At 36.0% G+C, this 15,663-nt stretch overlaps 1 protein-coding gene across 8 annotated transcripts in view; it reads left to right on the top strand.

The window, feature by feature from the left end:
• The window catches only part of grip2b (glutamate receptor interacting protein 2b), a 298,078-nt gene that overhangs the window by 241,077 nt on the left and 41,338 nt on the right, over positions 1–15,663 (top strand). For all 8 annotated transcript variants that reach the window (XM_088636704.1, XM_088636697.1, XM_088636696.1 and 5 more), the window contains 5 exons: positions 4,563–4,698; positions 7,579–7,724; positions 10,554–10,640; positions 12,462–12,537; positions 13,600–13,745. In XM_088636704.1, the coding sequence (XP_088492830.1) occupies positions 4,563–4,698; positions 7,579–7,724; positions 10,554–10,640; positions 12,462–12,537; positions 13,600–13,745 (591 nt within the window). The remainder of the gene's footprint in view (positions 1–4,562; positions 4,699–7,578; positions 7,725–10,553; positions 10,641–12,461; positions 12,538–13,599; positions 13,746–15,663) is intronic.

Consider the following 15,663-nt stretch of genomic DNA (forward strand, 5'->3'; position numbering starts at 1 on the left):
CGGATTAAAACATGCACAGTAAAGAGATTAAATGATTAAATCGTTTCACTAACAACCAATGCACCATGAGTGCCCCTGTTGGTCATTTTGGCCAGCCAAATTATGTGCCACGGTATACCGCGGTGGACTGTGGGTAATTGCGCGCGGTACAGGGTTGTACCGTGCATTTTGAATGGCTGCATCTGTATATAGATGCATACAGTATATATAACTTATAACTCGTCTTAAAAAAGAATGCAGTTATAAGTAGTATACCTTTAAGGTAACAAATGGCAATTGAATAATAGGAGTTTACATCTACTACAATGTACAGTAGCAGTAAAAGAATGAAATAAACACAGTTAGTCAACAAATGCTGTTGAAAATGTGTTTGTTCATATGATGATGCTTGGATCCTAATAAAAAAAGCACCACCTGAGAGTCCAATATGTATTTTTTAAATATTGATACATTTTGAAAACAACTAAGATATTACACCCACCATTACACCCAAAATGCCAATGTTTTTAATACACATAATTCTGTTCCACAAGCAACAAACACACTAACAGACACCAGATTCTGAAAATAGTGGATTTGGATGTTTTAAGAACAGAAAATTGTTTATTGAAGTTTTATTTAAAATGTTATTTTAATATTTGCTCACACATACCTAGGATGTTTCTTTTGTGGCTGTACAATTTATCACAATAGAAAGTGCTAGCATATTTCTCACAGAAAAATGTTTTAACATTTGCAAATGAGGATCAAGCTGTAAAGTAGTACTACTTAAATGTTGTGAGAGCATAAAAGGCCGTGTAACTGTGCGTGTACTGCATCTGTTTTGCTGGAAAATCACTTGTAAATTCTTTTGATATGTAAATTGAAAGGACTTTAGTGCAGATCTGGGTGCACTCATTTAGTGCTTTTTACAGTAACAGTGTTGCCACTGCTTGTGAGAAATGTTCAAACAGGCTAATAAAGAAACTGGAATTATGCTGAAAGAGTTCTCTAAGGTTTCTCAAAAAACGCAAACAAGAGCAGAGTGTAAACTCGCTGGGGTGATGAGAGGTTTATGAGTATGGTTCATAGAATTGAATTGATGTACTGTACATGAATGAGGCTGTTTAACACGGTTGACATACTGTACTGTAACCTGTGTTCCAGAAACCTGCATTTTATGGTTTTACCTTTAAAATAATGAAATAGTTTATTTTTCATGTATATTATTATGTTCTTATATATATGTACAGCATTTATTATTATACAGTTATCAAGTGAGCATTATATTTTTAAAGGCAATAGAAATGAAGCCGAAAATGCCAACATTGTTGCATGTGCAGTTTAGACACGATATTATAAAACCTTTTAGCTTCAGGATTAAAGCATTTAATAGAGAAATTAATTAGAAGTGTTAATACAAAATAAATGGAAGAGAACATTAAAATGTAGAAAGAAGATATTTTTAGATGCTCATGTCAGAATATAATTGCCATGTGACTAAGCACAAATATAACAGCTGGAAATTTAGCTCATCCGTTTAAACTTGCTTTGCCCTCAGCTGTTAAACCTTAAATTCACTTTTCTCTGGTGAGTAATGGGTTAAGAACATAAACTCAGCATGCAAAAACCAAAATGTGAGTCTTCCCAAAGATACAAATCTGAACCTTTTAAACAGTCTTGAATCATTAGTTTTATGGTATTGCTTTCCGGTTTTAATAGTTTTGAAAGCTTTTCCCTATCAGGGATTCCACTTGAAGCATTTAATTAGTCACTACTAGAAACAGTAAATGTTATTATCACCTGCCTTTTGGTACTGTTCATTATTTTATGTATGTCCTAATTGCCTTTTCCACTGGAAAGGATTTTGCTTCAGACATGTTCAGAGCTCGAGTCACATAAAAATTAATGTATTCAACAAGCCATTTTCATGTGAAGAGAAGTATTTAGCAGGTCACATCTCTAACAGGAGAAAACTGATATACTGTAAGTTATATCATTGTATAGTATTACAATAGTACTGAATAGTTTCTATTGTATATAGATTTATTAGGTACATCTGTATTCTGCCCAACAATGTTGCATAAAGTAGTTCAGGTGGGTAGTTGCGTCAGCATGTGTAGGCTGCAAAGGAACAATAGGTTTATTCCATGCTGAAAAGAGAAGAAAGAAAACACAACTTGTTCAAACATTGTTTTCTTTCTTTTCTTTTTGCATAAATGCTGATGTACTGTACTGATGAAAACCTTAGTGAAGTGAGGCAAGTGACAGAGAAATAGTCATTTTATTCTTTGTATTTTAAAACTCTCCTTACAGGGGCTGTGCAGTGAAATACTGGACAGTATATTTTCTTTGTTTTGTCTCTCCACTTTCCAAAGATGTGTTCAGTATTAAGCTTGGTTCATACTATATAATTTGCCTCACAGGACCAGCATTCATACAGACCAAATTAATTTCAGTTCAGTTATGCTTCTAAAGATCCTGACCTCTTCTCTTTTAACAAGGCTTAAACCTGTCTGATGAACCAGTTATGACCCAGCTAGGAAGTGAATCTCTCAAAAGTCATGTTAGCTTATTTGGGCATATGATTTGGTCACAGAGAGGGATAGTGTCTGTACTCATTTCGGGAAGGAATGCAACATACTAATTAGACACTGTCCATTTCTAAAGATCTGTTATGCAGTTTTAACACTGGAATTTATATGGCATTTACATGATATTTTTTTAATATGAGCATGACTGATGTACAAAATAACATGATATATTTATCAAATATATACTGTAAATTATTGCAATAAATTCTTCAGCCAGAAATGCAGTGTACAGTATGTGTTCAAGTACTATTCCCGTTTTAATTTCATTTTTTTTTTGTTTCTCCTTTTGTAGTGTTGGGTTGAACAGCATTGGCCTGAGGCAGTTTTGTCTTTTCAGTATTTAAATTGTAGCTCTGTTTGACCTCACAAACCAATGTCTCCCTATGAGCTCCACACATCTAAAAATAGCATGTTGTTATATGAGTCAACTTTTAGCTACAGAATTCCTTTCCCTTTCTCTTGCAGTGGGAATAGGTATGCAATAATATGGAGAGGAATTTAATTCTAAACATGTACATGTACTTTTTGGAGCATTTATCAGTCTTTCAGCATTTATACTTTTATTAGATTCACATAGTTTTTTTTTTATTTGAACTCCAGAAGTTTCTAAAATCAAAATTCAGTGCTGTGTTCAGTAGCAATAATGAGTTTCATTGGTGATAGTCATGCTCAAAAATAATGTGTCCACATAATTTCTTAACCAGTTAATTGCTTGTCAGTGATCCTGTTAATCAAATCCGATGCTGTGCATCTAACTAATTTTCCACTACATTTAGCTTTTTATCCTTTAAACATGGTGATCACCAGATGGAATTTTCAAGAAGAGAATTTTAATAGGAACACAAAGTAGAAACCAGAAATCTTGTTAAATCTTGTGTCACAATAGCACTGTGGTATTTTGTTTTACCTTAACAGCTTAACATCTGTTTACAGCCTCACGGTAAAATGGCTACATGGAGGAAGCATGCAAAATACAGAACCTGGTAATTAGAAACTGTTTTCAGTCAGGAAAAGACTAAAACTCTGAATTGTTTCTTCTTGCACATACACCTTAGAAAAATAAGTCAATTTGTGATAGATTTTTACAAGAATATGTCTCATGAACTCCCGGCATTTCAGTAAAATCTGATTTGAAAGAGTGAAACTGAACTGTTTCTCAGTAATTTTACTCTTCATATCTCTTTGTGGAAAATGGAAGGAAAATGGAACCCATCTTTTAATGATTTACTTGTCTTGCCTTGGATGTTCCCCATGCTGACAATGATCGATCTCGCGTCTATCTAGCTATCACTGGTTCAACCATACTTTACCTTAACAGATGGACTGATGTGATTATATTTACAATGTGTTCTTCTTTTTTTTAATTCTTTTGTATTTCAACCAATTTTGATGCAGTCACCGATTTTGTAAATGTTCCTTAACCATACAAATAGGGCTTTCAATAAGTGGACAACAGGCTTTCAAATACTGGATTTGTGTTGACTCATGGTCTACGATATACAGTAGTTTATTGTTTTTTGTAATTGTCAGGTTTTGCTTTACTAAACGAGTTTATTCATTTTTCTTTTTTTGTTAGTTTTGCTCATTACAGAATCTGGTTACGGATCAGCAGTCTCTCTGTGTGACTTGACCTTACAATAGGTCAGCTGTGTCTGAACATGCTTTTAGTAATTCTCCTGAACCATTACCTCCCCTTATTGTGGGGGTCAAACTAAATGTAACAGCTCTCAAACTAATCATAGTACTGGAACAAATATGTGTGTCTTTTTGGGGGAAGTTCCCAACATTTGTATTGTAAATGGTTTCAGGCACACAGTTCCTTATCGAACATGGTATTACTGTATACAGTAAGCTTGGGCTGCTGCATACTTCTGGCTCCTACTAAGGAACTCAAGCTTCTTGGTTTATAAATATTTGCCTCTAAGCGCCAAGGCTCATTGATCGAGCCTGATGCTGACCTTCCTGCTTTGTCTGTTTGTGTTTTGGCAGAAGAGTTTCGGGGAGTCACAATTGTGGAGCTGATAAAGAAGGAAGGCAGCACTCTGGGGCTGACTATCTCTGGGGGGACAGATAAAGATGGAAAGCCAAGAGTGTCGAATCTGAGACCCGGCGGGCTGGCTGCAAGGTGAGATCTCAAGGATGCACTGACTGAGTGTAACTTCTGTATTGTGTGATTCCTGCGATCTGCCTGTTGATGACCAGTTATTTTCTTTGAAATACATAAAAAAGCAATTGGACAGACTTCTTTGGATGCATGCTATCCTGTGCTGTCTAAAAAAATTATGGAGCAAAACAACAGAGCAACGATTTTCTGTACTCGCTGATAAGTGTACGTTGTGATTAATAAATATTCCATCCTGATTTAACATCAGCCTAACTTATTATAATAATATATACCTTGTATAGACAGATATGCATGTTTTAGCCACAGTTCCTATAAGCTCTGTAAGACATGAAAACAGAAGATAAGCCTGAATTTAAAGACTTCATACTGTAATATTTAGTATTTAAATATTAACTTTGAAATCTAAATATCAGCAGATTTCAAACATGGACTCTTGAGGGCAATTTTGAACAAATGATGCGATTTTAAATATTATGTGAGATATTTTAAAACTATGCCCCAGAATACTGTTATTTTTTGAAACACAGTTTATTCATATTGAACAATTTGTGGATCTTGGGAAATTACTAAAGATATTTAATATGACAAAAATCTTTGTATTACTATTTGAATCCTTTGTGTTTTAAAATAGTATTTACTTGGTTGTTGTTAATCTTGGTGCTGTGAAAAATGTTTCAAAACGTTGGTGTATTTTGGTTTTAGGGAAAACCAAGAATAGTTCTTTATCTGATTCTGTTACAGGTCAATTCCAAAAGATTCCTCAGATATTTGTTTTTATCACTGTTAACATAAGAAAGCTCCATCTTTACATACATTTTTTTGGTAAAGAGGAACAGAAGAATAGTTTTTAAAATAAACATTCAAGTGGCAGTAGAGAGAAGCCACACTTGTTTAGGTTTTCAACGCCTTACATTACCTCAGGGGAGCAGGCTTGATGTGCAGCAGCAGAACACAAAGCCTGATTTCCACCTGCAGCTGTGAGCATGATGAAGCTGAAGCGAAGGCTTACAGAGTCATTTAGATGAGGCCCTAAGCTGTGCAAAGACTCTTTACAAGAGTCCCTTGCCTGGTTAAGAACTGCGAGGCCGACTCTCTCACCCAGTGTCAACTTAGAACAAAAGACCACCCCGCTGTATTAAAAATAGCAGCCTAGATATACAAGTGATATGTACTGTATGTGGCACTACACCAAGCACGAAGTAGAACAAAAGGAACACCACATTATACGGCACAGGGGATTTGTAAATATCTCTTTCGGTGTCAGTTTCCCTTTGCAGTCAGGGATGATTATCTTAGCTCTGGGCATGAAGATGCCCGATGAGGCCTGTTGGAGGTAGGTTCTGTTGCAGTTTAGACATGTGTTCCCAGGTAGAATGAGTGAGTGTACTGTGGATGTTCTGGTCCATGCCTCCCTCTTTCTGCTTTTCCCACTTTTCCCACTTTTCCCATTGTTACGCCAACAATCATGGTCCGAGATCCTTGCAGAAAGATCTAAGGGGATTCATGGCAATCGTCTCGCATTATTGAGCCAGTGTTGCAATTGTTCATGTTAGCTTTGTGGATGTTTCTGAAGCACTGTGTCTGTTCTCTTGGTGGGCATACTGTATGCTTAGAAGATGTGACTGACCCAACAAAGTCGTAATGTTCATAATGCAGGGCTGAGGTTTATGGCCTAGGGAAAACTATGGCCTAGGGAAAACAAAAATGAGCATGTATTGTAATTATTTATAACCAGTTTGTTGTTCATCTATTCAGGAAAAAAATGTTCATTAAAAAAAGCTGTCTGTTTTACCCTGTTAAAATGATTTTAGTTATCCTGCAAAACTCATTATTTCACATTTTCCATCATTTTCTATAGAGGCAACGATCAGCCACAGTAATACTAATACTACAGATTGACTACACTGTAATGATAATAGTGAACAATGGCTTTAACATTCTGTATTAGAGATTTCTGTGAAAATGACTGCCTGCACCAGCGGATCTGCTGTTTATCCTGACATGCACACAAATTGTAAAGAAAAATGCATGCCGCGTTCATGTCAGCCTGATAAACTATTTTCGACAGACATCACTTTGCCAACTTCCAGAGCCCTAGAGGAGAATAAGAATAAACACTGTGCAATTCTGTAATTAGCATCTTAATGAGCATATGTTGATTCCTTGTAGAATTCTACATTAGAGATTAACAGTTCTTGCTTTTTCTGGGCTACCATACTACTTCTCAAGTAGCACAATGGTATGACCAGCATTTCTTTAAAGGACTAACTATGTTTGCAAAAGATATATTTAAATTCCATGCTTTCTGAAAAATACCAAATATCTGAGCACTGTATATACTGTTCAGTATGTACATACAGTACTATATAAAACCTTTCTTTAATGTAAAGTAAAATTCCAAACTTTACTGTAATGGTTGTGAGAAGGAACACATTGGAATTTATATTTGAATGCAGTTTCTCACCTTAATTCAGTCTAAACTAGTACACACACTTGTATATTGAAACATCTTGTTCAAATTCTTGTCTGAAATACAGTATTCCCAGTTTACCATTTCAAATGAGATTCAATAGTTCCAAGGCACAGTATAACTGATTAAAGAAGCACTTCTTTCTATCTTACATCTTAATTTATTAGGCCTCATTTATATTTTTTTCATTTTTTCAAAGAACCAACTTTTAGGAGATACTGTACTATTACTTTTATTTATTTTAACACTTTAATGACTTGAGCCACCACACTTTACAAGTGCTATTTCAGAGGCTTTTAATCAATCCATGCCCTTTAATCTAAGTCTAGTTCTCCTTTTCTGAAACTGTTCCGCTTGGAGAAAAGTTCTTATCTGCTTTCTGTTTGTCAATGTGGTTTCCATGGTTCCAGGAGTGACCAGCTGAATGTGGGAGACTACATCAAGTCTGTGAACGGGATCAACCTGACTAAGCTTCGGCATGACGAGATCATCAGTCTGCTGAAAAATGTGGGCGAGCGAGTGGTGCTGGAAGTGGAATATGAGCTGCCCCCTGCTGGTAGGAAGTTGAGTACTATCTGTGCTTTCAAATAACATGCTGTAGAGCAGGGGTCGGCAAACCTTTTAGAGCAAGGGCCACTGAAACATTTTGCTAACCTTGCTGAGCTACCCGAGTGAAATCCTCTATCTAGCCGATAAACGCACTGCCTGGAATAAATCGCGTTTCCCCGAGCACATCTCCTCCGCGACCTCTTGCATACACTGCTGAATAAACTTCCCATTCGTGAAGGGTTTGACAGCTGCTGCGTGAAGCTAAGATACTCGATAACTAGCTCAGGTAGCCACAACATTTTCTCTTGATCAGTTTTTGCCGCCCCTGAAGCCACTTTTTCAACTGTTCTAATTTTTCCCTTCATCCATCTCCTGTGTATTCTGAAAATTTAGCCGGATGTTTTGTCTCGTAATTCCTTTTTATGTTGTATTCTTCAATCACGGCGATTGTTTCCAGATAAGATACTGTACATTACCTTTTCTTTCCAAGGGACACAAAAGTACTCTTCTGACCATTTGTCGTTGAATTTTCGACCCTCTGCATCGATCTTTCTTTTTTTCGACATGGCAGGAATAGCTTTTAAGTTAGCCTCTTGTCAGTTATAACTTTTAGAACCATTTGAAATCTTTCAGACGAGCTTTCAAACAAGATAGCATACATTAGACATCATTTGCTAGTCTGAGCCAATCACAGTAGGCAACAAAAATCCAAATTAATTTACGGCAAAAATCAGTTGTAGCTTAGGTGTATGTAAACTAGGCTAAAGCTGACGTCTGATAGGCTAAAAAATGCATTGTGTAATACAGTGCAGTAGGTGTTGTTCTGCAATTGACCGTTAGTGCTGAGAGAGAGCAGCAGAGCTAACAAGTAGAGGCCATTGGCAGAAGGTTTTCAATATCTGATGCAGAAAGTTACCCCCGAGATTCAAACAGTAGTGAGCCACGGGCCACTCAGAAAAGTTACTTGGGACGAATTTGGCCCGCGGGCCGTAGTTTGCCGACCCCTGCTGTAGAGCCATTATTCTCTCATGAAACCTTTATGCTCTAGCTGGTATTTTAAAACACCCTCATGCACCCTCATGCCTGGCCTTTCACAGGGATTTATTGCACTTGGCAGCCTGCTCTGTGGCCTTTCTCAAAGTGATAGCTCAGGACTGTAGAGCTGACAGATGAAATGGCAACATCAAAGTTAGATCTGTCTACTCTGTACAGTGCTTTGATCTTTATACAATCACTGTAGAACATGTTGGACAGCGTAAAATTGTACATGTCTCTCTTTATTTGTGTAACTAATCTTAGGTACAAACTCCATTCACCTTTAATTATGAGCCATGATTTGATTTGGATGGTTGGAATTTGCTTAAATTCATAAAAATGTTTTTAAAAAATTGCAATTACAACTTCAATTTTCTGATTATGAAGTGTCTGTATATTAGTTTTGGAACTGTGTTTTTCCCTTGAGCATTTGCTCTCATTAACTGAGTACAGTATTGCACGAAGTCCTAAAAAATCCTATTGCATTCCTGTAGCAGAAGAGCCTTCAGCTGCTGAACATTCCTTTATGTTTCCTCCTGGAGGAGCTTGTGTGGTTCTCCAGTATAGTGCCATGGCTGCTGGAACAGTCTACACAGTGTCCAGATTGTGGACACTCTGAATATTGGATATTGTCTCACCCACGTCTGCATAGTCATAGCATTAGTAAAGCAGGTAACGTCTATAGACATTTTCTCAGTGGACACTAAGGCGTACCCAGTTCCAGCAAGATAAATAATACCAAGTCATATCAACCTGGTCTATATTTAAACCACATGCACCAGCAGTCAGTGCACATTCTGTTCTATTAAGGAAAATCCCTTCCTCATTCCTTTGCCACCAGTCCCAGGAATCTGCCATTCATTCAGATCATTTGCTGCTGTCCAGTCAAAAGGAGGTGAACACCATAGTGTTTTGTAACAAAATAAGAAGATAACCACACACTGACATAATGTGAAAGGTGATTTGTTTTGTCTCAGCAACAAGAACTACAAAGTTTCAGCCCCAATATTGTCATCGATGTGAGATTGTCTTTGTTCTTTTTCTCCTGCCATCCTGTCACTTTGCTCTTGTGTGTTTATTCACATGTATATACAGTAACACCTGCTTCTCCTTATTTGTTAGTAATATACTGTAACTAGGCTCAGGTCTACCCTTTCTTGATCAAGAAGATCTGCATTTCTTTACAACTGATTAAAAAATGTGCTGTTTAAAAAAATAAAAGAGATAATGTTAACAAGATGTCTCTTTGAAGTGAAACATCAAGTAAAGACTCATTGTCAATTAGTTTGTGACACTTGCTCCATCTTAAAATATCTGAGGTAATGTTTCACATTGTACAACAAGACCTTCTAAAAGGTAATAAAACACAAAAGTATTTATTGAGCAAAGTTTTTTTTATTTTTTACATCATACATATTCTTAAGATATTTTTGGGAATCGAGGTAAATATAATTTTTGTTTACAGTGTACTTTGTTGATCATCCTGTGACTCAGTCCTGTTGAAAGAGAACTCAGAGTGTAAAGGTCACTTTCTTTAAGACATGGTATTGAATCTATCAGAATAGGTTCTTAACCTTTTCTGCTACAGTCCTTTAAAAATATGACGGTAATTAAGCACAAAGAGAAACAACATTTCAATGCGCATATGATGTACTGAAGAAGGCAAACTGTTCAACTAGCTATTACATTTTACAATTTACCAAAGTGATGTCTTGAGTTAGACTAGAAAAAACACTGACTAGTAAAATACTGTTTTACTAGATACTACTGTATATTTTGTCCTCACTCTTCTCATTCCCAGCTCCTGACAGTAGTTCAGGTGTTATACCCAAGACAATTGAGATCTGCTTGAACAAGGAAGGCAACAGCTTTGGGTTTGTCATGCGAGGTACTGTACATTTCTTTTTCTTTTCTTCTTCTTTCTACAGTAAGTGCTTGTTGACACAGCCACAGTTACACCCCATAATTCCCCCATGAAGGGTGACACAATGCCATAAAAGACTTGTCAGTTGGAAAATGTAACTTTTACATTGTTTGCAATGGCAGGCTTCTCTCAGTGTGCAGATTATTTCTTAGCTGCTACTGTATGTTAGTACCTCAGACTGCGACCTGGGTCTCTGGATGTGTTCAGAATTTCTTTGGATGCAGCATATTTTCTTGAATTTGTTTTGGATCATATCAAGTCCTTCCATGTATTTAAATATTTATTTTACATCTCAGTTGTTTTCCAGTTTTCTAAATCATGTTGCCTGTATGAAATCTCTTCTGAAATCTCTGTATGATTTCTTCCATGTGCAATTCTGTGCATCTGAAAATGTGATTACAATAAATATCTGACACAGCAATACTTTAGATTAAGTTGTTCACAATATGTTTTGCATATAATAAACAGTATATCTTGAATAACCATTTGTATACAGTAGTTTGCAGTACTGGTCAAAAAATGAAAATGATCAAAAATGAACAAATGAAAGTTAACAATTGTTAAACTAATGATCTTGTATTTTAATGCTTGTTGATTTCTACATTGTGTCATCATTTACTTCTTTGTTGCTACTTGTAGAATCTGACTAGTGATATTAATTAGTAGTTAATATACTATAAGAAGAAAAATGAAACTCCAGGTAGAACCACAAACTGCTATAATTAAAGCATTGAGTATATTCCCGGAAATCTGTGGAATCCCAGTAGAAACGTATAGCTATTTTTAAAATGGTCTGACATATGTTATTATATTAAACTATGAAAAGGGAAGACATTTATCCTCATTCAGTAACCAAAGTGAATGATGAAAAGGTGTTTTTCCACAAACAAGATGGTCAGCAATATCCCTTATGTCCCTTATTGATCCCTTATGTTTGACTGAATTTAAACCAAATGATACAGTGTTGAGCATGTTGACCCAAACAGAAATCCCAGAATTTATTCAGGGCCCTTTCATATAAAGATACGTATGCACAAAATGTATTTCAGTCTTCAAGTTTTCTCCCAATATTTTTTAGATTCTGGTACAAATATGGGTTTTCTGCATAAGTGTCTACATAAGACTTTGTGTGATAAATGAGGCCATCTGCATTGATAACAATCCCTTCGGATGATAAATAGATCAGCTAGCTACCGCTTGGGTGGAAAAAGATCAATGTTTCATATTCTATACATAAGTGAAACAAATAATGAGCTCCAATTAGATTCACAAAGATAACTTGCCAGTTATAAATAATGTGTGCTACAACACACGAGAATTACTATCTTAAATTAATTTAAAAAACATCTGACAAACAAATGTGCATGCAAATACAAAAGACCTTTATGAAAAAAATAACAATCATAGACAAGACCTCCCAAGAAGAAATGTTAAAAATATTATTAACCTTATCATGCAAGACAGTCACAGTGTGTGAGCACCTTAAGAAAAAGTTAAGCACTACAGTATTATTTAAAAAACATGAGCTGCCTTACAGGTCATCTAGGTATGACTCAGATAGTGATTTATATATTATGAGTAGCATGAAAGGCATGAGTTAATTTAGCCACAATACAGTCTCTGAGCACAGGAGTTGTTGAATGGTGTTAAGGCAACATGCGGAATAGAAAGACTTAAAATATCTGACATCAGCTTCAGGTTAGTTCGAGAGTACAGCACCAGTGCTTTGCCCTCATAAAGACTGAGCCTGAAACTGATACAAAGTGATGTGTTCTGCACTTGCAGGTGGGTCTCATGAAGACTGGCATAAGTCCCGGCCCCTGGTGGTCACCTATGTCAGGCCCGGAGGACCAGCAGACAGGTAGCATGGCGTGTGTGTGTATGTGAGTGGACACCTCTTCGGATTCCCTCAGCAAAAAAAAAAAATGTCAAGTAAACATAACTGAGAAACGTAGTGTCTTAACCACCACGGATCTCAAGAATGCGTTGGCCTGCATAAAAAAAGGAATCTTGCCAGTTTCAATAGTTTTCATTCTGAATGCAATCATTAAAATGTATTTTATTAACTAGCATACTGTATATAAAACAGTATGTGTCATTTTGCAAAAAACTGGTCCAGAATATACTGTAGCCCTATTTTTCCACATGAGAATAAGCGGAGAAAGTAAGTCAGTAAAAGTAGAAAAAAAGACTACCCTTACTTACAGTTGTGTCATTACATTCTACAAGACACTTCTTTGGCATTTCCAGTCACATATTGAGGCCTAATCTTGCACTGTAACAAATCCTTTTAATTTAAATTATTGATATCTGACAGCTTGAACATAATGGAAAGAATGATCTCCTTCTGTCCCAAATGCAGAACAGTTGAAGGTGACAATGGATTACTGCAGTAACAGCTGAGAATGTTCTGCATGAGGCCTTCGTGCTAGTCTTTACCACTCTCTTTAAGTAGTACAGTCTAAACCACTGAAACCTCACACACAGATTACTTAGACTGGCATGGATTATACTGCAACCCATCAGATAAATTTGGATTTAAACTTTCATTTAAAGGACAGAGTCAAGTAACAAATTCTTTCAAGCAAATGCCATATGAAGTACTGTTTTATGTAGCTTTAGTCAATTTTAAAGAATTCTTTTCTTTTGCCGTTTATGTAACATATACTGTAAATCTGTAGCATTACAAGTACATCATGTTTTTATCCCAATTTCTTTAAACTGGGATGGAAAAAGTAATTCTGTAGTGCATGCATTTCTGGTTAAACAGTGTGTTGCAACCAGTTCCTGGTAATGTTTGTCCTCCACATTTTTAAAGTGAGACAGATATTAAAAAGAGGTTAGTGTTGTGTGATTCTTGTAGAGCAGAGGAATCAAGGACAGGCCTTGCAGCTGGGATAGAGTTGTTTCTTGATCTCCACAGGGAGGGCACTCTAAAAGCTGGTGATCGTCTCCTGAGTGTCGATGGAGTTCCACTCCACAACGTGTCTCATGCTGATGCCCTAAATGTGCTCCAGCAGTGTGGCCAGGAGGCCCTCTTCCAAATTGAGTACGATGTCTCCATTGTCGGTAAGAAGAGATTGTGCAGTTTTCTCCTATTTTTTTTGTTGAATCCTAAAACTACAGTAAGTAAGAGTATAGTGTTGAATTTACTGTAAAATGCGTTTTTTTGTCAGCAAGTGGTAATAAGTAGTGGTAGCTTTAATAAAATATGTAAACAAATGCAAAGATAATTCTGACAGGAAAAACATGTTCACTGACACTGACTGCTTAAAATATCAAATTTGTTTCAAAGTTATTCAGCTTTATTTCACAAAATCAGTGCAAGTGTGTTTTGTCCATATTCCATTTATATGTCTGTTATATCATTTCAGCCATATACAGTAATTACATGCAAAAATATTTTAGAAACATTGAAAACGAGATTGGTTTTTATTTTATTTTGTCCCTGAGACCATGCTTTTCTATTTTTTTAATTGATTTTTTTCTGTGGAATGTGAAGTTTTTATACGGTGTAGAATATGTGTTAATGTCAAAATGTAAAGCCCTAAGTATTATTTGAAGCTGCGGGGTTTTAATTAATATTTAAAAGGCCCATGCTGTTGTGGATTTGATTAATTTGTCTATTAGTGACCATTTCCTTTGGTTGACTTCTCTTGCGAAAGCTGGGATTCAGTGGTCCTAAAACACAAATCTGTGGTGTGATATTTATATGGATCTTTCCAATAACTGCATGCTTCTGCTGTTGTAGTTTGTGGAAAAAATGCACAATATGTCTCTTTGAATAGAATAAATAAAATAATCACGTATGTGATTGTAAATTAATATCTATTCAGCGCTGAAAAAAAATCAAATGGTGGTGTGCTATCACTTTTTTTTGCTTTTTAGTTGCTATGACCTTAAATTGCTCTGCCATTTTGAAAAGTCAAGAATCAAGTGTATCTCGCCTTGCCAGCATCAATTAGTTTCCCTGACCTGATTTTAATCACTGTTTGTTTTCATTCTGGCTGAGCTGTAGGCTACTGCCCTTTTCCTCTAAATGAATTGTGCTGAATTTGAAAGACTTTTCACAACAAGCGCTCCAATGAGTGAACTCTGATCCTTAATGTAACACTAGATGTACAGTTTGTGGCAGTGTAATTAAGCAGCATGCCAGGTCATGAGACAGTAAGGAACTGTACTTCATGGCTGCCTAAATGTTTTTCTAATTTAAAAACTATTTCTGAGGATCTCAAACATTTTATGCACTGTGCTCCCTCCCGCCCAATTGCTTTGAAGTCAACAGGAAGAGCAGCAGAATTCAGTGAAAGTCTTACAACCTGCAGCACATCCTGTTATGTTAAATAATTTGCCACTGTGGCATTTCATGGGAATAAATTTGTCAGTAATTAACATGCTGTATACTCATTTTCTCCAACTATATCAGCATTGCAGACATATTTGTAGGTCCTTTGTGCAATGTTGGAAGAAGAATCTTTTTTAAGGTACATGGTGAGATATTTACAACAGGCATGCAGACCAGAGAAAGTCTTCATTCCATCATTCCTTAACATACTGTACCATAAATCACTAATATTCATATTAGTAACCAATGAATGTACCCTTGTTGTTGTTCAACTGTTCCAATAATACTAGTTGGTGAAAATAATCATTTTCCTTAAAAAACACCAACATAAATATGTTGACATTACCTACTCAGCAAAAACCACTTATATAATTAATTTTATTTACCTCCTTACTGATTAGGTCTTTCCTTTCTAAGATCTTAATTACCGTTTCATTTGGAGTCTCACTGGGATGTATTCTTCACTCTTGCAGATACTGTACAGTAGTAATTATTGTAAACAATAAATATTCTTAGTGAAAATATATACAGGTAGATCCCATTAGCATTTACTGTATAGCAGGAGAAGAATGGAAATCCCTGCTGTACACAGAGGGCAATTCCTTAAAAAAGATGTTCAAATGCTATTGTTTTTGGGGCTTG

Source organism: Lepisosteus platostomus, chromosome 6 (genome assembly GCF_059453375.1).
Source record: "Lepisosteus platostomus isolate fLepPlt1 chromosome 6, fLepPlt1.hap1, whole genome shotgun sequence".
NCBI classification, from domain to species: domain Eukaryota; kingdom Metazoa; phylum Chordata; class Actinopteri; order Semionotiformes; family Lepisosteidae; genus Lepisosteus; species Lepisosteus platostomus.